This window comes from Falco cherrug, chromosome 4 (genome assembly GCF_023634085.1).
Source record: "Falco cherrug isolate bFalChe1 chromosome 4, bFalChe1.pri, whole genome shotgun sequence".
Classification (NCBI taxonomy): Eukaryota; Metazoa; Chordata; class Aves; order Falconiformes; family Falconidae; genus Falco; species Falco cherrug.
Window position 1 is genome coordinate 61,704,156 of NC_073700.1, and position 23,741 is coordinate 61,727,896.

The 23,741-nt window shown below is 36.6% G+C and overlaps 1 protein-coding gene across 2 annotated transcripts in view; it reads right to left on the reverse strand.

Moving 5' to 3' along the window:
* VIPR2 (vasoactive intestinal peptide receptor 2) overlaps window positions 1–23,741 on the reverse strand; it is a 61,998-nt gene that overhangs the window by 25,674 nt on the left and 12,583 nt on the right. For both annotated transcript variants that reach the window (XM_055708734.1, XM_055708733.1), the window contains exons 3-4: window positions 19,024–19,131; window positions 17,031–17,128 (exon numbers count right to left, since the gene is read on the reverse strand). In XM_055708734.1, coding sequence (XP_055564709.1) covers window positions 17,031–17,128; window positions 19,024–19,131 — 206 coding nt within the window. The remainder of the gene's footprint in view (window positions 1–17,030; window positions 17,129–19,023; window positions 19,132–23,741) is intronic.

Here is a 23,741-nt window from a genome sequence, read left to right on the forward strand (position 1 = left end):
TCTGAAGGCTAAATAAATAGTATTGTTTTCACTCTTTGCTCTACAGTATATGATGAAAATATTTTATCTTTATTCCAACATATTTTTGCAATGCAACATCTCAAGCCAATGGACCTCAACAGAAAATTCAGCCTCAGGAACTCAAAACTTTAGACACACAAGCTGGTACAATTTCAGCTGATTATCCCATGCCAATGAGGTCAAAGAAAGCATCAGATTCATCAGCTTCCATAAATGCAATCAAACTGAAGAATGAGTCACACTGAAACAATGGATTATCTCTGAAAGAGAGAATCTGTCTCAGTTCCTTCTGCTCTACTGTACTTTATAATGCATTTATATATGAGTTTAATTTTAAAGACCTGTTTACATCTCATTAGTTTCCTAATATAAATGTTCAAATACTTTACTAAATTGTGACCCAAACAACCCTTTTTTTTTCCTTTAGTAAAGTTATTTGCTAAAACTTGGAAAGGAAATTCTTCAACAGAAGAAAAGCAGACTGAAGTGCACAGGCCACTGATTCACTGCAGCTATCTGTAAATCTACTCCTATTCTGAATGACAACATCAAGAAAACTAATGCTAAATATTCTCAAAATTAAGCTGCTTCTTTTATGCCTACAACAAAGTCATTAGACTGACATTATTTTCCACTCAAGCTAGATAAAATATTAAAACTAAAGTTTTGTACTATGGTATGAAATTAAAGTTTTTAATAGCAGTGTAGAATATGCTATGCATAACGGACAATTTCAATATTCAGTGCATATGGTTATATCACTCTTTAAATAAACTAAGATAGCAAAAGGAAAAGCAAATTATATTTATTTTATAACATGTAAAAGGACAAGTAAAGAGGTAACTTTAGCAATCCCAATTCATGATGAAATCAGCTGAACATCCACTTAGCAAATATTACACAGATACGGAAAAAACTAAATGAAATGTGAAATGAAATTGAGAATCTTGCAACTGCACTATCATAGATATGGTTAAAGGACAAGAATAAGGGAAACATAATTGCAATAGATCTCAAATTTATTCATAGCAACAGTCATGCTTGTTAGGAGCTACAAGTGGTACATGAGGTGCCACAGGAAACAAATCTCTTTTTTTAATTACGGAAGTAAGCTGAGATTTTTTTTTCACAACAGTCCTGACATTTTAATGTTTTGTTTGTTTTATATAATATTCACTGACTGTAGAGATAAAGAAAGAAAATAAGGACTCAATGAAGTTTCCAGTGCCATTAGAATGACCATAATAAAGTTCCTTAGTTAAAATCCTGAATAAATATTGCCTTTGTTTCTTTTGGTTGTTTTGTTTTGGCTTTTTTTTTTTTTTGGGGGGGGGGGGGGGCGGGGAATTGTTTGTGGGTTTGTTTGTTGTTTTTTTAATTGGTGTCCCTGGCTGGTTAAAATGGTAAAACCTAAAGTATTACTTTATTGTTCTCTATAAAGAGTCTGCTGTATATTTGCAGAGCTCCACTGCAGTCTTAAGGACTCTGTGAGCATATATTGTAGGCTCTGTTTCACCTACCATGAGGTGTCTACACTGCAAATATAAATATCTAAGACAATGTAGGGTGTCTTCACAGGGCCTTCGAGAAAGTACTTCTTGTACCTATGTAAGCACTGAACATGGACTTCACTGAATTTATTTCTACAGGCAATGAAGAGGCCCCCCAGTGACTAATTGAAGTGTAGCTACCTAGAGCGTACAAATGCCTGCACTTAGATGGATGCCCCCAAAACATCCTAGTTTTCCACATGAATCCTGTGTTTGCCAAATAGGACTCTAAACTAGCGCAATGTTTCTAAAATGGTTTTCAAATACAATGTGAAAAATATTTTTTCTAAATTAACATAATTTCACACAAAATCAGTTCTGAAGAACTGCCCTTCAATTCCCTGCTAGAATGGCAGAATTATACTGCAGTTCAGCTCATTTTTGGACAGCTCTGAAAACTATGCCTACAGATAAACACCACAGACCACCCCTACGCTTCTTTAATTTGGCTTCTGTCACAGCAAAAGGAACATCAGCCAGTCTCCAGGCGATTTTCTGGGAACAGAGCGGTAAACAGTTTCTCAGCAGCAATTACAACAGCCCATGGCACCAACACTGTAAATACTTCAGGTGTCCCCCTTCATTTATTCAACCTGATCTGCTCTGCAAAATAATGGAAAAAAGGATACTCCGATAAATGAGTTAACAATTTGGCAGCCTCATGTCCCCATCAACAGTATTCTGGAAGAAAGGGAATTTTATTTCCCGACTTTGTGCCCATCGGGAGTTGCAAATATAGTGTAAAGCTGAGAAATGACTGACCTGTTTTCAGCTGGGATAGAGTTAATTTTCTTCCTAGTAGCTGGTGCAGTGCCGTGTTTTGGATTTGGTGTGAAAATAATGTTGATAACACACAGATGTTTTAGTTGTCACCAAGTAGTGCTTACTCTGAATCAAGGACTTCTCAGTTTCCCGTGCTCTACTGGTTCTATGTTACGGAACATCCCTTTGGCTAGTTCAGGTCAGCTAGCCAAAGGGATGTTCCATACCATAGAATGTCATGCTCGGTATATAAACTGGGGGGGAATTGACTGGGAACCTCTGATCACTGCTGGGGGACTGGCTGGGCATTGGTCAGTGGGTGGTGAGCAACTGTATTGTGCATCACTTGTTTTTTTCCTTGGGTTTTATTTCTCTGTCCCTCTCTCTCTTTTTCATTAAAATTGTTGTTGTTAAAATTGTTGTTGCTATTATTATTATAATATTTTATTTCAATTATTAATTTGTTCCTAAGTGAACCCACAAGTTTTACCTTTTTCCTAATTCTCCTCCACATCCCACTGGGGGTGGGGGCAGTGAGCGAGCGCTACGTGGTACTTAGTTGCCAGCTGGGGTTAAACCATGACAGCGATGCACAGCAATTCCACAATATGTTTTATTTGTTATCTTCTTGTTGGCATTAGCAGAGCCCATTTCTGCTAAGTACGTTTACACTGAGTGTACAAATAGAAGCCTGAATGGTCTCTAAATCAAAATTTCTTAACACCCACCACATAAATATTACAAATTTCAGGGAGGTAAATGTCATTTGCAAAAGAAGTTGCAATGGCAATAAATCTGTGCCATTTAAATACAGAGTGGAAGATTTCTTGTTCACTTTCATGGAAAAAATTGATTTAATAGTAACAGTGATGTTCAACATCACATTACTGCAGAGCAGAGACAGGGGTCTCCCCAGGTATCCTAAAGCCATGCACACAACACCTGGTAAGAATGCACTCAGGGACAACTTTGCACCATTCTCATCTTCTTATCCTGGGAACTACCAAGTAGCTCAACAAATCTTGATATGTTAAAGTAACCACTGGCCTCCTGTAATTTATTTTTTAATAGCCTTCAAAAGGAAAACAAAGCAGAACTTCTAATGTAAATTGTGTCCTGGACTTTCCCAGTGCCCAGCAGAAATTACTTCTTCCCTTCTATTGAAGTTTCTCATTGTGCTAGAAAATCTTACAGCAGTTGTAAGGTTCCTTTCTGCTCCTGAGCAGCTGGCGTGTGCTATGAGTTGACTATAAAACCTGCTCCAAAGAGAGTCTTGGGTTTGCCTAAGGAGCAGAAGTAACTCTGAGGCAAGAAGTGTGTGAGACTGACACACACCAACTCAACGCATTTGCTGTTACATTGATGGCTAAACTGACCCAGCTGTATATTCTTCTCTAAGTACCATGGTCTTTATACTCCAGACTTAAAATTAGTTCCCTCTGGCTAGACTTTAAACTTCCCCCCATCACCTCCTCGCTTCATTAAAAAATGCCCTTGTTCTGACTCTCTCACTGCTGACATTTGTCCTCATTTTGGCTGGGTTAGAGTCCATTTCCTTCATAGCAGCTCATAGGGTGCTGTTTTGGATTTGTCACCAAAAGTGTTGATAACACACTGATGTTTTAGCAATTGCTGAACAGTGCTGTCTTGTCTGCTTCTCCTGCTGCCCCACCAGTGAGGAGGCTGGGGGTGCAAAAGAGGCTGGAAGGGGACACAGCCAGGACAGCTGAACCCACACCATCTGACACGTGCTCAGCAATAAAAGCTGGAGAATGGAGGAGGAAAGGGATGTTGGGAGTTACAGCATTTGTCTTGCCCAGTCACCATTATGTGTGATGAAGTCCTGCTTTCCTGAAAATAGCTAAAACACCTGCCTGCCGAAGGGAAGCAGTGAATGAATTCCTGATTTTCTTTTGCATGCACACACAGTTTTGGCTTTACCTATTCAACTGTCTTTATCTGAACCCGGGAGTTTTTTCACTTTTGCCCTTCCATTTCTCTCACCCATCCCACTGTGAGGGAGCGAGTGAAGGGCTGTGTGAGGCTGAGCTGCTGGCCAGCGTCAGCCCACGACAGCCTTGAAACCATTTTCCTGCAGATCTCATAGATAACTATGCACACAAGATACACAGGAATTATTAGGAAGCTGACAGTACTAGAAACACTGTAATTTTAATGCACAGATCTTTAAAAATATTTGAATTAATAAAATACATTTAGGTTGCAATAAAGTTGTTAGCAATTCTGATTATATAATTCTGTTGCTAGTAGCTACTTAGCCCATATTTACATGAGAGATCAGTCGAGCAGCTATGAGAAATAACTTCAACTTGCAAGTTTCCTTTCAACAATAGAAAGTAGTTGCTCCTGAACACATTTGACATTTTTGAGAACTCATTACTCAAGGCCTTGGCTTCTATCTGACACTGAATATAACCTTAGTTTCTCAAAAATTAGTCATAACATTCTTTATTACTGATTCACCCAAAGGCTTTCTGTATCTACTACAGGGAGTGGATTTTAAAGACTATACTAGGGTCTCATATATAAAGGGTATATGTCCTTACCATTCTAAGTGACTAATCCAGGCTGTACAACATCCACAGACACAAACATACTACACATCTTACTCTCATATATCGTGATTCAGTTAAGCTGCATTAGCACCTTTACATTTAATGTCTTAAATCACAGTCAAAAGTGTGCATTCTGCTTGTCAGCATAGGAATACCTCAACTCATTGTCATTCATTCTCTTCTTTCAAATACGTAAAGGAAAACCAAACAGAGAATCATACATCACCTTTTGGTCAATGGAAGTTCCACCAACATAATAAACTACCTACTTGCCTAAATGTAGTCATCTACTATTACGTGAGATGCTCTGGGGGATCTGAGACATCTGCATGGCAGATGTGTCAGAAGACCTCTTTGCCAGAATGGCAGTGGCGAGTCCAATGGCACTAGATACCTATGTTTAGACATTCACATCAAACCCTGTTTCCACACACTCATGATTAGACACCTACATAAATATCTACCTTTAGGAATTTTGATTTGCAAGTTGAATTTCAGCCTTCCAGGTTTTAAAATACATGGTAAGTATGTAAATGCAAACGACTGGAGAGAATCTGATGTGGCTGTGTTGGCACAGACATGACTGAAAGACCCAAGAAATTTTTTCCAGCACCTGCTCTGATGTTCTGCGCACAGCCAAGTCAGTGCCCACCAGATAAGAAACCCTGATGCATAATGTGAAAGGTTTCACATTCAGCTTCTACTCTGAATGGGTAAGAACAAATTTTTTGTTTTCTGATCACTTCTTCTGATGCAATTATTTGCAGTTGAACAAGTTTGCTGCTTATAAAACAGTCATCACTTAAGTTATCACATAATTCTCTTATATATGCATTGCATTTTTATGTTAATGCTACTTTAAAAGGCCCAAGCATACCAGATCTAGAGAGAGACTGTATATTCTCCTTAATTTTTGTTTCATCTTGGAAGTTTTTTAGGAAATTGTAAATTGTTTGGTGCCAAGTATATAAAATTTATATCTATGTTTAGTCTGCATTGCCTTTGTCTGCTTTTTCCATATTTTTGCCCATCTTCATTTCAGAATGAATTATACTGCTCCTACTTTCTTCTCCTCCTCCCATTCCTATCCTAGACAGCACCTGTTATACTTTCATAAATTAAGAACACAGAATCAACTGATTTACAGATTCTAACAACCCACAGTCACTATAGTCTTTAGATGGCATGCACTAAAATGTTTATAAGAATGATTCTGGACCAGCAGTCATTATTGGGAAATTGCAGTCAGACCAATGTTCCCATGGGAAAGCCTTGATTCTGCTTATATGTTCTGCATTGCTTCACAGCAAGAACAATTTGAACTCAATATATCTTTTCCTTCTCCTTTTCTTGGAATCCATTACACTGAGAACAACACTGAAATTTATCTAGTTTATGTAATTCAATTAAGTATTTTTCCATTTTTTGTGGAATAATTTTTTTTGAGATCTCTATAAAGTTGATTTTAGGATAAGCAGTTTTGTCTTCCTTTAAATGTTTTCCGTGCCCAGGAATGCGGAGTTCCTGTTTACTTCCTCAAAGCAAGTTAGAATAAAGTGCAGGACAGTACAGTAAATAAGCAGATGCACTAATAGCCACTGGATTTTGCAGGGATGACTCCATCTGAGGTAGGTATCAAGAATCTCCTTACAACCAGTGAAGCAGCAGAGTGCTATTCATGTCATCCCAAGACAGGCATCTAAAATAATTTAGAAAGATAGTGAAGTAAAACCACCTACTTTTTCTTCATTAAATACAAACAGAACCTAGAGAAACTAGTGTAGATGCAGATGCCAGACGTCTAAAGTTAGACAACATGACTCTGTCCCAGGAGTTTCTCCACTGATTTGGTCAGCTTTCCATCAGGCAGTAAAAGCATTACAAAGCTTTGGTTTTACGTCCATTAAGATTTTCGTCTTTATTCTTTTTTCCATCTTGTTTTGAAGGCCAACATTTGGAGTCTGGCATTTGGTTTTGCTTTTATTTGTCATTTTTCCATCTGAGGTCTAACTCTCAAGGGATTTCTGAAACCACAAATCTGTTTTCTCAGTAATAATATCATGAATAAAAATGTAACATTATTTTAAACTCTTTCAAACAACTACTGATGACTAGGTTAAATTAATAAAGTAAAACTCGTTTAGCTTAATACATCTAACAGTGGGCTGTAATCTTTCTGAAAGGTAGGCAACTCAACAGAATTAGTCATTGCAGAGAAGGCATAGGCTGTCTGGATTCAATGCTGTTGAGTACACTACAATCTAGTCAGATGAAGTTCATTGGAATTGTAATTCTAGTCACACAAGAGTATGTATTTTTTGCGTACTGTTAAAAAATCTCATCTTTGTAATGTCTCCATACCTTAGCAGCCATCATGCTTTTACTGGTAACTGCACACAGTCCTAGTGATGCCAGTGTGTAACACAATGAACACATAACCCCATGTTGCTAAAGACTCATGAGGAAGAACCCAGCAGTGCTTGGTACAGAGAAATTACAGGGAAGTGAGGGAGGAGGCATTTTTAAAAGGATATTTACTAAAAGATCAGCTGTCAGAAGTCCCTGATTAAGCTCTGCTTCAAGTACTATTTTCCACAGAAATATATAAAATTGTGGATTTTAATCTTGCATTGCATCATTCTCACAATAGACAGGGGCTTTAATATATACATGTACACAGATGTATGTATATTTTATACATCAGTTAGAAATTAATGTAATTCAAGTAAACTAACTTAACAAGAATTAAAGACTATGCTCATCAATTCAGCTTACTTCAAAACTACATAGTTAAATTGATTAACCTTTTTGGGTAACCAGAGTTTGAGCTTTAGTCTTTTTAATTCATTGCTTCTGATGCAATATACATTCATTCTAAGTGAGACAGTGGTTAAAAGCAGTTATCATTCTCAACAGATCCAAAATAAGCACAGAGCACATCGTGACTGCAGTTCCAAATCTAGCTGCTGTAAACTGCAGATGTTATTTTTGTTCAAAATATCCTTTGCTTTTCTCTTAAAAGGTATCTTGCAAAGACAGTACTGCAGAATGATTTTATAGCATGTTAAAGAAAACCAAGATGTCTATTTAAAATTTCTTGCTTCTTAATAGCACCTTTATGTTGCATTTGCTTGAGGAAAAGCTTGATAAAAAAATTATGAGTTAAAAGCCCTTCTCTAACACATTTTTTATCTTACAATCAATGTCTTAGAGCTATGTCTGCTCTTAATACCTCACTGTATAACTTGTCTTTTTGACTTGTACCATCTCTTTCCTGAGATGCGAATCTAAACTCAAATAGGAAGAGGGAGAGAGAATGGTATCATTGAAAGTTTTTTTTGGCCTAATGGCCTCCTTCCTTTAGGAATAAAATACTCTCTGCTGGTTTTACCAATAAGGTATACTGCACAAAGTTCTTGACTGACCTGTCTGTAATAATGCCTCCACAATTTACTGGAGAGTTTATATCTCATTCCATAATCCCTTGGTGCTCACAGTTAAGTGGACAAATTGTTCCTTTCAATTCCTGCTCTTGGACTGGCCTGGCTAGACTGTATCTGCCATCATGCTGCCAAGTTAACCAACTTTGGAGGCTGTCAGTTTGCAAAGGCATCAAATAGACAAAAGGAACAACATATGGAGAAAAAAAAGTGATGTGCTTTTAAAAAAATATTTCTAAATATTCAAAAAGAAGGGAAGCGGATTAACTGGATTTGCAGGCAGTCACAAAAGTCAACACAAATCTATCTAACAGCATTTCTGAGATTATTTTTATGTGTAAGGAGTGAATTTCCAAAGTCAGTAGTAAAAGCATCTGCTAAAGGAAATAGTGAATGGTGCAGAAATCCCCTGAAAGCAATAAAGGATTCCCACTAGAGATATCCTTTACTCAAGTTCTCTTGTGCTTCAGATATTAACAACTTGCAACTCAGATAATCTCAGTGCTTAGAAAGCATCTAATGGCCAATTCTATAGCACTGGCAAGAAATACAGGAGCCATCCTATTTACATTCTCCCAAGAGTCATGCCCTCTATATATAAGCCATGTGTCACCTTTTGAAGCATACGGAACTATACCAGTTATGTTAACTATGTTCATAGCATTGGAAGTTGAAAGGTCCTTCACCTTGCCAATTTTGAAGGCATCATAAACCCCATTATTCAAGTTGGGAGCTAGACTATTGTCTAATAACTCCAACTGTGGATGTAGATACATAAATTGCATTAAACTGCATAAACTTACCAAAACTGTTGCCATCTATAAACAAACTAGCATGGCAGGTGTTGATATTACAGAATTGAAAATCTTACTTTGAATATTTTTCAGCCATTAGACTATATAATAAGACAGCATTTTGTACTTTGGCATACAGAAAGTAGCTGTGGTTCAGTGTTGGGCTGACTGAAACACACCCAACAAAAAAGCTGGACTTGTTCCATTTTTTATCATTCTGTGCCATCTTGAAAAATCTGTCCAGATTTGATTTGAGAAAAACTCCATTGACTGACTCTTTTGAAACTGGAGCCTGTCTTACTTGTATCTGATTTCAGAATTCTTAAACGATGGAAAAAAAGGTGAAATCCCACATGAACTTCCAAACAAAGCATCAGTTGTCCAGCCAGACTGGATGTAACTGCACCTCTAATTTAGCCTCTAGCTATGTACTCTGAGCTTGACAGTAGCTGTCAGGCAGGCTGCATGTGTAATGACTCCCGTCACTTCTACCCACTGGGGAGAACAGAAGATGTTGTCTTCCTCCAGAAAAAAACACATTATTTAAAATAATGTTTCTGGCATTCCATACACACACATGACCCCTACAACAAATAGTCAGAGTAAAATCAAAACAATAATCCTGTGTACTTCTAGTCCACCACAATAGCTGTCAGTGTCAGCAGGACTGAGACTATCTGTCAGTCATTCGTTTGCCAAATGGATGAACACAAAACAGCTACATGGAGGTATAAGTGACGACTGAAGCTAATCAGCCAAGAGTATTTTGACATTACCTTAATACTGACCATGGTCATTTTGTTCAAACCGAGTACAAGCAAATAAGAAATAAATACACAATTACAATTGCTTTATCATACGACAGAGATTTTTAATTATTCTCTATTCTACACTTGAAAGTGTAGCTAATAAACACATTTCCTTCTTTCAGACCATCGTACTCGTCTAGTATTATAATGGTCAGAAATCTGAAATGTTTTACTATTTTTGACTGATCAAAAATTTACCCTGCTTTTCAAACTGTTGCAAAGCTAAGTAAATGCTACTACATTTTGATCCATTACATTGAAAATTACAACTATTTAAGTTTAGGAGTTACGATATTCAAAAACAAGCAAAAATGGTTAGTATGAGGCACTTTATCAGTCTCAGCATCAAAGAGGATGCAATCATACTGCTACTTAAATTTCCTGTATGAGTGTAAATAGAAGTGTCTTAATTTGCCTGTAAGAACTCTATAAATACTACTCACTCAGCAAAACAATTGGCAAATTGTGTTCTGAAATTATGTGTTTATTAAATATACATGACCCTCGTAAAGACAAAGAATTAAACTCTGCATTGTGTTGTGGCAGTTACACCTAATAAATATTTGTCACTACTCTGTATTTTACATAATACCATTTAGAAACAAGTTCTTTATATTGTATTGCTGCAAAATAAGCAGACAAAGCAATATCAAATCTGATAGCACATAAAAATCAATATCTTTTATGTAAGATTGGCATATTTTTTTCTTATTTACTATTCTGTGTAAACCACAATTAGTCAGATCTCAATTAAATTTTAGCTTTAACCTCTGAACTTAATATAAAATGTGCAAGATCGGCAAGAATGAGTGCAAAGAAGGTAGAGATTGACCAAAACAGAAATTAAAACGAAATTATACTTGTATTTTTAAAAGATTTTAGCACAGAATAAATACAGCCATGCATATGAAATTGAAATGACATGAAATTTTCTGCAAGTCTAACAAAAATAGTACATTTGCAACAGTAGTAAGAACAGCTGGCCTCTGCGAAATATTCACATGATTATTTGAGCATTACTGATTCCAAAACTGAAATCCAACAATTTACTTTTAAAGTTTTGAGGACAATATGCTAATTAAAACCACTAAACTGAACTCAATAGGTGGTTAGGCACAGCAAAAATCAGTGGCTTATGGTTTTCAGAACAATTTTATGGAAACGTTTACAGAATCTGTAACTGCTTTCTAGACTAAAAGATCTAATCCTAAAATGTTTCCTCCTTTTTTGTGGCTACTTAACAGCTTTTAAAAGGGTACAAAACCCCACAGATATAACAATAAATTTGATTAGTACAAGTTCATGTAACTAGTGTTATCTTCAATACACTTTTTTGAAACATCTATTCTTACATTTTCTTAGAACAGACACCTTTTTCTGCTAATGTTTCCTTTAAAGTTAGTGTCATGTTATTTTTACTAAGTTCAGGAGACAAAATTCTTCTGCTTAGAGAACAGATGTAGCACTGAAGCTTCCTAGGCAAAGTTGACAGTTACTCAGTGGATCTTTTAACCTTGGTTTGGAAGGACCTCTAGGGGTGAGAGGGTAATTTAATCCTGAAGGTCAAAACGCTCTAACATTTAAGCCTTGATTCTTTGTCCAAAGGAGTTTTGCTATTGACCAGAAGCCACCCTTAATATAAAAGAACACCCCACACCTCTTTATTCATTTAACCAGAAATATAACTGATCATTAGTAAAGTACTGGCGATCATTTTCATCCCAAGGGACTTACCATTTTGTTTATTCTGTGGGCTAGTACATTCCCGTAAGAGAGTATAGTATTCGCAGATACGATTGCTTAAAGTTTGTGGTCTTACATTCTCATGATACATGTGTCAGAGTACATTCCATAATATCCAAATATTCATACTAGAAGAATATATCAGAAAACCTTAACCTGCACAAACAATGTAAAGCAGAACTGGGCCTAGCAAATGAGTTCAGTGCTTTACAAGCACCGAAATGAGCAAATGCGAATAAAAGTGGAATAAAGAACCCCAGTTCTTTCCCTTTGCAAAATTAACTTCAACAACAGAGAAGCCATTTCTAAAACCTTGTAGTACTTACTTAGAAGAGAATAAAGGCAAACTGAGATAAAGAGATGGATTCACTTTTTTCTTATCAGGCACTTCTACACATTTTTTAAGGGTGCAGAGAAAAACAAAATTTAATAAAAATGCAATATTAAAATAAAAATATAATAAAAATTGGTATTCCTCATACTATTTAATAACCTCTATACAAGTAATTAATGATAACCTTTTCTGACACATTTCTCTTTCAATTCACTCTAAGCCTAAACAACACCTTAAAAAGATGAGACCAGCAGTGCCTTAAGTATCTCTTAATAATAGTAGTATCATTAATTCTAAGTATGACAGTAAGAATATCTTCTTACTCAAAGTTCCCTAACCATAGTGAGAGTGACGACAATTTTACAGATGTACAGACCTCCATATTTTCATGTGTAAACATGCACCAGCATATATGTGTCCGTGAGTGTGAACATTCTCACTGCATACTGATATTACGCAGTGTCTTTGGACAGTCTGCAATTAATAAATTCAATTCCCACTGTGCTCTAGAAGAGAGAATACCAGTTTATATTCGGAGCTAGTACTTCTCACTTGAAGTCAATGGAAGTGTTGTGGTTTAACCCCAATCAGCAACTAAGTACCAGGCAGCTGCTTGCTCACATCCCCTGTCCCTGGTGGGATGGGGAGGAGAATCAGAAAAAGGTAAAACCCGTGGGTTGAGGTAAGAACAGTTTAATAATAGAAATAAAGTAAAATATTACAGCAATACTACTACTAATAATAATTGTAATGAAAAGGGAGATAACAAAAAGAGAAAGAGAAATAAAACTCAAGAAAAGAACACCAAGTGATGCACAATACAACTGCTCATCACCCCCTGACTGATGTCCAGCCAGTCCCCAAGCAGCAATCCCCCCTACTCCCAGCCAACTCCCCATGCTTTACGTACTGAGCATGATGTCATATGGTATGGAATATCCCTTTGGCCACTTTGGGTGAGCTGTCTTGGCTGTGTCCCCTCCCAACTTCCTATGCCCCCCAGAGTACTTGCTGGCAGGCCCTGAGAAGCTGAAAAGTCCTTGACTTAGTATAAACACCACTTAGCAAGAACTAAAAGCATCAGTGTGTTATCAACATTATTCTCATACTAAACCCAAAACACAGCACTCTACCAGCTATAGGAAGAAAATTAACTCTATCCCTGCTGAAACCAGAACAGGAAGAAGATTTTGTATTTATTTTAAGGAATACTGCTCTCTTAATCACATCTCATGGAAAAAGCAATGAAAAATGCAGAATGTAATGTAAATAAAAGTAGTATGAGTTATAGGCACAAAGAAAAAGCGCTGGTAGATGGCTGCCTTGCATTACATTTTGTTGAGAGGGAAGGATTCAATTTAAACTCAGTACAAACAATCCATTAGTCCAATTAGTGCAATGATCCACTTCACAGGCAGTAGTAATGCATCTGTTCTGTAAAGGTGGCTACAGACATTCAAGACAGGGCTTGTGTCAGTCCTGACCTCACTGCCTTGACTACCCTTGCCTTGCGTAACACACCTGCATTGGGTACTAGGTAGCACATCCAGGAGGTTATCTCTGAGAGCAGCCTAAGAGTGAATGCTTTGGGAATCTGGCCAGAATATGGGAACACCTCTTCCATAAAAGATGCTTCTACTTAATCACAAGTTGCAACAGTATCACCATGCTTAACAGCCCTGAGGATCTCTTTCCATGAATTTGTCTTTGTATGACCCTAGGTGTTCAAATCTCATAGCCTGTAACTTGGATGTATTGGGGTTTTTGTGTGGTCTAATAAATCTTAGGCCAATTCATCGTAAGATCAAACAAAGCTCTATTAACTGACCCAGTCATTATTTTAAACAAAGTGGACACATTTCAGTCCTCTACATTCACCAGGCATCTTGCCGTTTTGTTAATAAAGTTGACAGCGAGTTTAATACTCTGTATGAAGACACCTAGGACACTTCTCTAGCTTGTTCAGTCTAGGCAGAAGATGTCAAAATATGTCAAGGAAAGGCTGCAGTTAGGCTCGGGTCGTGTTAACATACCTTGATGTGTGTTTCTAGCATGGTCAAATCAAGCTATTAATTTTGCCATTGTGCTGCCATGAGCTCAACAGAAGTATAAAAGGAAAAAAAACCACACTTATTTAGATAACTGAGATGAACCTAAATCTTCAAGGTTAGCAGTTTACTTATAGAAAGTTTACTTATTTCCTATAAGTAGGTTTACTTATAGGAAAGAGAGTGGAAGTATATAATAAAGGTTTAGATATACAGTCTGATGTAATAAAAACATGCAGATAGTTTGTTCAGACACTGTCCTACCTGACATATTGGTCCCCTATTAATACAGACAGGAGTACTAAAGAATACTAGCAGAAGACCTAATATAAGATAAAATACTCAATTTAATGGTGCTGTATCAGAAACTTACGGTTAATTTAAAAATGTTAAGCAAATAATTCCTTTTTATAAAACCTGCTAATACACCATTTGACATGGAATAAAAATTGTACATTTTAACTGTAACTAAAATCAATGCAAACTGTTGAAGCAGACAAGTTCTTTCAGCAGAAAAGGTCTGTATTTGCTTAACAATCTCTATCATTTAAACCTTCTCTAGAATATTCAAAACTGCTCAAGCCAGCAGACACATATCTGGAGAGATATCTGTCTCTGTATATGCATATATACAAATAAATAAATAAATAAATACAAAATATGTATATACATTAGTCCCCTTTGAAGTAAAGACACAAGTCCATATCCTAAAAGACAGCAAAAAAACCCCCAGGAATAAATACTTCATTGGATCTGTAATGGAAACTCATTCAGCAGTGACACAGGCACCAAACTGACGTCAGAGCTTCTACCTACTCCTTTAACATTGTCTTCAGAGAAAGCACAGAGAAGTAAACTTAAGACTCGGTACAAGAAAAGCATTTTGCCACCTTCCCTAAAGTGTTATCTCCTTAGCTACTGCAGTTTTGAGGGCAACGTCATATATCATCTGCAAAGCATACTGTTGCATGAAACTTTTGTGTCCAAAATATCTTGTATCCAAATACTTAGGATTTCCTTTTTAGCTCTTTTTTCTGAAACTCTAGGTCAAATAAAAATGAACTATACTGCTTTATGTTGAGTAAAGATACTTTGTTTTGAGGTGCTACCACTGAGCACTAAGATCCAAATTCAAGAAAGCTTTCTGTGCAGCAGTTGGCTGATGCAGAACCTCAAATAACTTCTGAAATCTCACAATTGCATGATACTTTCATTTTTTTATATTACCTCCCATGAAGAGATGGGTTTAAACATATGCTTTCCTGTTTCCCTTTTCAGATTTTATTCTCATAATTTTTGTCCTTTCTTTAACTAAAAAAAACCCCAAAAACATTTGCATAGGAACAGCTTAGCTTCTGACAAGCCAGCACTGCTGTATCCACTTTTCGACTTGTCACTGTTTAAGTCAGAAAAATTGTCTTGTCCCACTGAAACAACCAGTTTATGACCTTCAGGCAAAGAATATTCCCTAAGCAATGACACTGGTACTTGAGAAAAAGGACAGTGCCCTTGGGCCATGTTGCTTGAAGTGCAATCAGTTCTTGCATTTCTCCTTTCCCTCCCTGCCACATGCTGTGCATTTGCTCCATACCTGTATTAGATAGCTATGATACTCTAGCTGTTGTATTTTTGTTAATAATTTTTTTTCAGTATCTGCTTTTCACATCTCTTTTCTGATTTTTAGCTTCACTGGTTTCTTATTTGCTCTTTTCCAGGCTTTTGTAAATGTTACAACTATTTCCTATTTCCAGTTTTTCTAGGTTTACTACTGCAAGTATAGTCAACTTGAACTTCATTCTCCTTCTTCAAATTACTAATGAATATGTCAAACAAACTGCTCTTCTGTTATACTAGTTCATTTGCTAATTAAGTATTTCTCACTACTAGAAATGTTATCCTCTGTTAATTTGAATTTTTAAATCTTGACCCATTTTCACTCCACATGACAATTGTCTGGGTTGACTGATGGTGTCTTAAAACGGCTGTTTTAGCAGTAACGCATGTTTGCTCCCAAGCTGTCAGATGATACCAATGTTTTAGAATATGTCTTCAGAAAAGTTGGGAAAAAACATAATCTATACATTTTCTTTATTATCTATTTTCAGCTGCAGTAATGGTTAGGCTTTTGAGTAACGAAAGACATGGCATGAACTGCATGTCTTAGCTAGAATGCCAGTACATCTCTGCAGACCAGACGGAACAGATCTGCCAAAGCCACTCTACACATACGAAAATCCAGAAAAACCCAAGCAGCCAAATATCTTTATTCATAAGAGGACTCCATCTGTTCATGATAACAAGTTTTACTGATACTATGAGCTCATGCTTATAAACAAAATCTTGCTCTGTTAGCCTCAGCAGGAAAACAGATAGAAAATAGGTAAAATGTGATGGAAAAAGTACTTTCCTCAACAAAAAGAACAAGAAATAGTATCTGCAAAGTGATCAAATTAATTTTTCCATTTATAGTGTATTTAAGATATCTTGCTAGCTTCGTGAACCACTTCTAATTGCTAATTCAATTGAAAGTCCAATATAAATCTACAATAATTCCAATGACCTAAATTCGTTCTATTTTACTTAAACACATACCAGCAATCAAGTGATGCATGTATTATTAACAGATTATTACACTATTAGGATTTGTTATAACAGAAACAATGTAAAACATACTGTGTGCAAGCCAAATAACACTGCAATATTAGAAATACAGATGCATTACTGCAATTACCAACTGATTACAGCCTTGAGTTTCAGTTACTGAATTCTACATTTCTGATTTTATCTTATATGACATTTGCAATCCAAGCATATGGCAAGACTGCTACTAAAAATTACTACCGATTTTCATTAATTCTGATAGAGTAAACCAGTAATTATTTAGAAACAGAACATGTCTGATAGCTGTATTGAACATCAGCATCTAAATTCATAGAAAAAGTACTTTTCCTACCTTATAATCATCTTCATAGTCATTATATCCACAAGTACTTAAAATGTCAGGAAAAATATCTGACCATCCGTTAGTCGTACAATTTTTGCTAATATTTCCTGTAAAGCAACGATAGAGAGTTTAAATCAGAAAGATTTTAAATTCTCCTCATCGATGAATCTTTGGACAACTTTGTCATTCTCTGTTAACATCCTGTATTTCCTAGCACACCTGTTAAAGCAACGCAGCCATTTCTTTTCATGTGCTCTTCATTCATACTACTTTGGCTTTTAATTTTGCTCAGTTGCCTTTGCACTAGAGAAAAACAAAAGTAATTCCAAGCTATGATGGCAGGCTTCCACTTTGGTATAATAGCTATTTCTATTACACCTGCAAAAGCCTAAAATATTTTGATGTTTTATCTGAAGTATTCTAGAGGGACTCTTTCAGCTTACTCCATAAAGCCGATAATTCGGAGGTAAAGCAATTTGATAGAAAAGTAATTTAAGAGAGAGTTGTTCTAACCTCCTATTTCAGCTTTTCTGAGAAGGCAGTGCCAAATGATCTAGAGAGTTATAAAAGCTCTTAGATAATATGGCAATGATTTACTGCTGCAGCAAATGTTTGTAGAGTTGGCAATGCACTTTAAAGGCCAAATTACGTGATAGGTTAAAGAACAAGGAAATAAGTATGCATGCTGAATCTCACTCCTTGAGCCAATTCCTGAAACAATGTAGCCCAAGGAACATGCAGGAGATGTGCGAGTATGGCTGGAAAGCAATTTTGAGCATCTATTAATTTCAGAAAGGATTCTTCGGTTGGAACGGAGAGAAGTTGACTCTTTTCCCAGACAAAGTCACGCAGATGAGATGGGGGCAGCCCATGATTCTGCTCCTTAATCTAATTAATATGAACTAATGTTCATACAACATGGAACAGCTTCAATAGGAGAAAACTGAAGAGTCTGATGTCAGAATAAAGAATAGTCATTAAAATTATTATAACTTACTTTTACAATGTTAAATTGTAAGCAACTTGCCCTCACTTTTCATAGAGAATTTTTATATCCATCATACTTGAAATATATAATCACATATTGCTTTAGTTTTCAGTTTACCATTGTCTTAACTGACTTAAAGATGCGTGGTTTTCACCACACAAGAACAAATTTATGTGTCACAGATCAACTTTGGCAAAGAATAACCAAGCGTGTTTACATATACACTTCAAATTAAAGCTTTTGTGATTTTTATTTTGCTGATTGGTTACTGGAATTTCTTCTCCGTTAAAGTCTTCAGTGGAAAGTTGTAAATACCCTACAAATGGTTGAACAGCAAACAACCAAATCGTTCTGGCTTATAAGAAGGCCTTGACCTCAAACCACAGTGTCTCCTCAAACACCAGGACCACTTCTGCTATTTGGCATAGATATGGAATTTTTTAAAGAAAATGTAACGTATTTACACACTTTGAAGAGTCTTCACTTCAAAAGTACATCATGATTCTCTGACTAGGCAGAGAAGAGGAATGTGTTACCAGCATGACAAATTACGTCAAAGCCAGTTTTGCAAGAAAATGACTCTTAAGTACTCAAGATGCTGAAGTATTTTCTACTACATGTACTGTAAGGCCTTCTACCTTAGAGAGAATTAGGCAATGTTCTATGGAAGACACTGTTTATTTCTACACCATCATTCCACACAACTGTTAAAAAGGTTAAGGCTGCCTTAATAATGAACACAGATAGATCAAAAAGAGCAAGCAGTATCTTCAGCTTTGATGAGTAACACTATATCAGAATACATATTTAGTATCTGACTCAAAGAACACCATATGGACCACAAAGACCATTATTTGGTCTTTTCATGATCTATCATAAATAGCTCTGTTAAGAATCGATTATCATTAAAATGAAAACAAAAACCTTCAACTGCAAATAAACCATTTTTAGCACAGTATGTTATAAAATACCAAAGAGAAGTAAGCAAAAATACACCTTAAAATGAAAGAATACCTGGTTTGCCAGAAAAAAGGCTAAATACTTTTGGACAAGGGACAGTGACAGTCTCTCCAATCTTTGCAGGACGCCAACAGGTGATGTTATCCCAAACTCCAACACATCCTGAAACAAAACCAGCAGTAACAGTCTTGAAAGCTCAGTATGGCCTGAATCACTGGACTGTTATCTACCTTCTCAAGAATTGGTGGAAGTTTTGGATGAATAGCTCAAGAAAGATTAGACTATTCCAAGAAAGATGCAAAGGTGGTATTTTCTATGAAAATGTTAGGAGAATCTTAAGAGTTTGCTGATTAACCAGCTTATTTTTAGGTCAGTTAATATATTGTTTGCAAAACGCCTCATTAAAACTATGTCATTTTGATGGGATGATGCTAAGAAAAGATAAGAAATGTTACAAAATAACTTCTGAGTATGAATATGGCTTATTAACAAGATTAACAAAGTTTTGAGAGTCTCTTAATCACAGAATGAACTTTTTTATCTGCAGTAATAGGCAGATTGAACATCACAAAGAAATATTTAAGTAGTTCATTGGACTCAGCTTCACAAGCACGATACGAGCACTTCATGAGTGAAAAATGAGGAACAATGGGTGTGGACTTACAAAATCATCTCTCCTAAACTAAATAACAGAGATTTGAACAAAGAATGGTTCTGTATATTGATTTCAGGATGGGGGGTGTGGTGTGTCATAAAATTTTATAGGCATATTTTTTAATAGTACTAGTAATAACTTGTAACTAGTAGATAGTCACAACTTGTTACAGCTTTGCCCATGCTGATATCTATATAAATGTGGCTCAAAAGCGGTATCTTCTGAATGAACATAAATCTTCCTCTAGCCCGCTACAGGCACTTGGATCAACCATGCTCTATTTGCTTACAGGTGTCTACTTATAATGCATGCCTTCTAACCTAAGTGAAGAGTGATGAAGGTTTCTGAATATAAGCCTTAGGAAGAATTACGAGAAAAAAGTAAGGAAATGTTACTCATATTGTCTTAGTTCAAGTTATCTCAAAAAAATAAATTGTGCAGAATTCTGGGCATTTATGTCTTCAAATAAGGCAACTGACAATTGACAAGTTATGTTTTTAATTAGCACTAAAGAGAGAAACGAAACTTTTATCCTACCAGTGTTATCTCCATAAGATTATTAGAAACTGTAACAGACAGTTTGTTCCTTTCAGTACAGATCATGAAACTTGGATTAGGAACTGCTCACATTCATGTATAATACTGTTCTTCACAATAATTATAGTAATAGAAATTCACTATTCATTTACTCTGTACTAGTGAGGTCATGCCCAAAATCAAGCCAACTGAGTTAAATGAAGCTGAAAAAGGAATATTTAAAAGTTCTAAACCACATTAGAGCAATTAAACTTGGACAGCTTGTGTTGACTTAAAGTGTCTAGTACCCTACTTTCAAAGTTTTAGTTACATTCAAAGTACATGTAAAGTAGAGAACCCAGGAATGTGTTACAGAACTGGCAGATGGATTTGCACCTGTGGGCATGTCCTGTATGCAGCATGAAGGAGTGCCAGTGGCAAAGCATTTCCATGGGCTTTCCTTTCCTTTGGAAGACATCTAAGTGTAACAGTTGGAAGGAAGCCTCTCTGCTGTACCAAGAACAGGGTTTGGAGATGAAAAAAGAAGATGAGAGGAGGATTATGGGGCAAATGCTGCATTCAGTCACCAATTCCATAGAGTCCCCTTTACACAGTTTCCCAAGGAAATGCTATTTTCTAGAGGAGTCACTTGTTCATGGGGACTGAGTCTTTCTTCACTCCTCTTAGGATTGTACAGCTCTAAATGCAGCATCTGTTCTATATTCAGAAAGATGACACCAAATATAAGGGTTTACTAATGGGAACACTTCACAAAGTTTATCTGTGTGGATAGATAACACAAAATCACAGAATCATTTAGGTTAGAAAAGACCCTTAAGATCACTGAGTCCAACCGTAAATCTAACACTGCCAACTCCACCACTAAATCATGTTGTTAAGAGCCACTTCTACAATTCCTTTAAACACCTCCAGAGATGGTGACTCAACCACTTCCCCAGGGAGCTTATTCCAGTGCTTGACCACCCTTTCAGTGAAGACATTTTTCCCAGTATCCAATCTAAACCACTCTTGGCACAAGAGGCCATTTACTTTTGTCCTATTACTTGCTACTTGGTAGAAGAGACCAACACCCACCCTGCTGCAGCCTCCTTTCAGGTAGTTGTAGAGAGCAACAAGGTCTCCTCAGCCTTCTCTTCTCCAGACGAAACAACCCCAGTCCCCTTAGCTGCTCCTCAAAGGACCTGTTCTCTAGACCCTTCACCAGCTTTGTTGCTCTTCTTTGTAATGCCTTATCCTCCACTGCCCTGTATACCTCCAAAGAGGTACGCAAGAAATGTACTAAATGTTCATTACACACACACTGCCATATTCACATATTCTTTTCCAGCCAAGCATTAAAAATCTCCAAAGATGGAGATACCACAACCTCTCTAGGCAACCAGCACACACACAACTTCCTCTATGAAGAATTTTTCTATGCATCTAATTAGGATTTCCCTTGCTGCAGGTTGCTTCCATTGCTTTCTGTTGTGTTTCTTGGTTGGTTTTTTTTGTTTTTCTGTTCACCTTTGGGAAGACTATGGCTCTATCTTCTCTATAATCCCATTAGGTAGATGAAGAGAGCACTCATATCACTCTTCTCCGAGTTAAATAAACACAGCTTTCAGTTAGTCATTATATACGGCATATACCAGTGCCATCTCCAAGCCCTCAGTTCAGCCAATTAATGGCTTTTCTTTACACAGGAGCCCAAAACTGGACACAGTACTCCACTGAGATGCAGTCTCACAAGTGTCAAATAGAGACAGACAATTGCTTCTCTTGATATACCAGCAGCACAGTGTATGAAGGGTGCACTGCTGACTCATGTTTAAATTAACTTAAGCCAACTCCTAAAATGGGTCAGAATTTTGAACCTAAAAAAAATTGCTTATTTTTTCCCCAAAAAGCCTGAAGTTGTGAATCCAGTTGCAGAGTCTAGACTCTAGGTACCTGTGTTTACTCCAATCAACCCCATCCTTATTTTCTTAATATTGTGGGATTAACCTCAGCTTGTCGAATTCTCCAGTCACCCGAAGAGGATTAACTGTTTTGGTTCCTCTAGTACAGAGTGTAACACACTTTGAACTCCATATACGCTCCTATTTTCCCCATTGATCATGCAGAGTTTGTCCTTTCTAATTTATCTGCCCCTACAGGTGGTTCATACATTTATTTAAGAATTAACTCATGAGTTTTATCTATGCTCTGTTTTACCTGTCTACCTGGTACTCCGTTGTAGCTCTTGTGTCTTTTATCATTAGTTATAGCATGTCTGAGATGATATTGACTTGGTCATCTGTATATAATTTAAGGGGTTTACATGTGAGCAAGTCATCTTCACATCCTTTGAAGTCAACAGAACTTAAACATGCTGAAGTGCTTCCTGAGTTGCAGTACTGGATCAAAACAAAGTCCAACTCTTCATGATGCAGCACCAGGGCTTATGCAAAGTAAAAGAATGTTCACCTCAGCCAATTCAGGTCATGCTTCCTCCCCAATTGATTTTAAGCCAGAAACATCATCAACAACATGACATACAAGTAACCAGAGAGACAAAGAAACTATTTTCTTCATCTGCCAGCACTCAGAACTATAGCGACAAAATGAAACTCTTTTGGCTTTGATGGATGTACTGCCTGAGCCAGCATAAACAAGCCCTGGAGAACACAAGAATAATTAGCATCTTGTGCAACTTCAGACCTTTTTAGTTCATCCCCATTTCCACTAATAAGTGAAAGCTGAGATGAGTCATGAAAGTGTTCATGCACACCCATAAAAGCTGATTACTTTCACAAATTTTCCCTTTTGTTCAACATACTCTCTGAAAGATGGTGGATTTGCTACAGTAATCTGCAAACAGTTCAGAGGCTTTTATAAATTTTTGCTACACTGCTATATGAACTAGGTGAAGATTTTGCTTAGAAGGCATCTGAACAACATGGGACTTCAGAGCTCTGTTATTACATTTTCCACAAAATCCCACACAACTCTTACTCAGTCTTCCATTACATGAAATATTACACAGAAAAACTGAGATCCAAGTCCTATTCCCACCAAAATTAATCAACACAATTTGTATCAGATCTCGAAGCCAGCTTGCATGAAGGGAATCAGTATACAAGTTTTTGATATTCAAAACATTACAAGTCCCTAATGTTTTCTGGGGCATGTATTTTTTACCTCAATTTTCCCTCAGTATTTTAGGACTTTACAGGCATGTATGGCACAGCTGAGAATACTTTTTCAGACTCCTTAAATCAAATAGATGAAATAATACAAAAGATGTACTTCTTACACCTAGACTACATTCAAATGCATCAGCAATCATGAGAGTGAAACTTGAGTGGCTGTCATCAGAATTCCAAGATGAACATAAAGCTCCATTTCATGTATATTTACAGGCTTATTTATTATGGTACAGGATATCTGAGAAAACTGTTAAAATGTCCTGGAGGCATTTATATTCACTGAATGCCCACAGTGTGCCTCTGAAAACTGGTCTAGGACTGAATACTGAAATGATAGTGTTACTGGTATACTGCTACAGGCTGCTAGAAGTACAACTGTTAAACAACATGCACTTTTCTGGGCTTTCAGA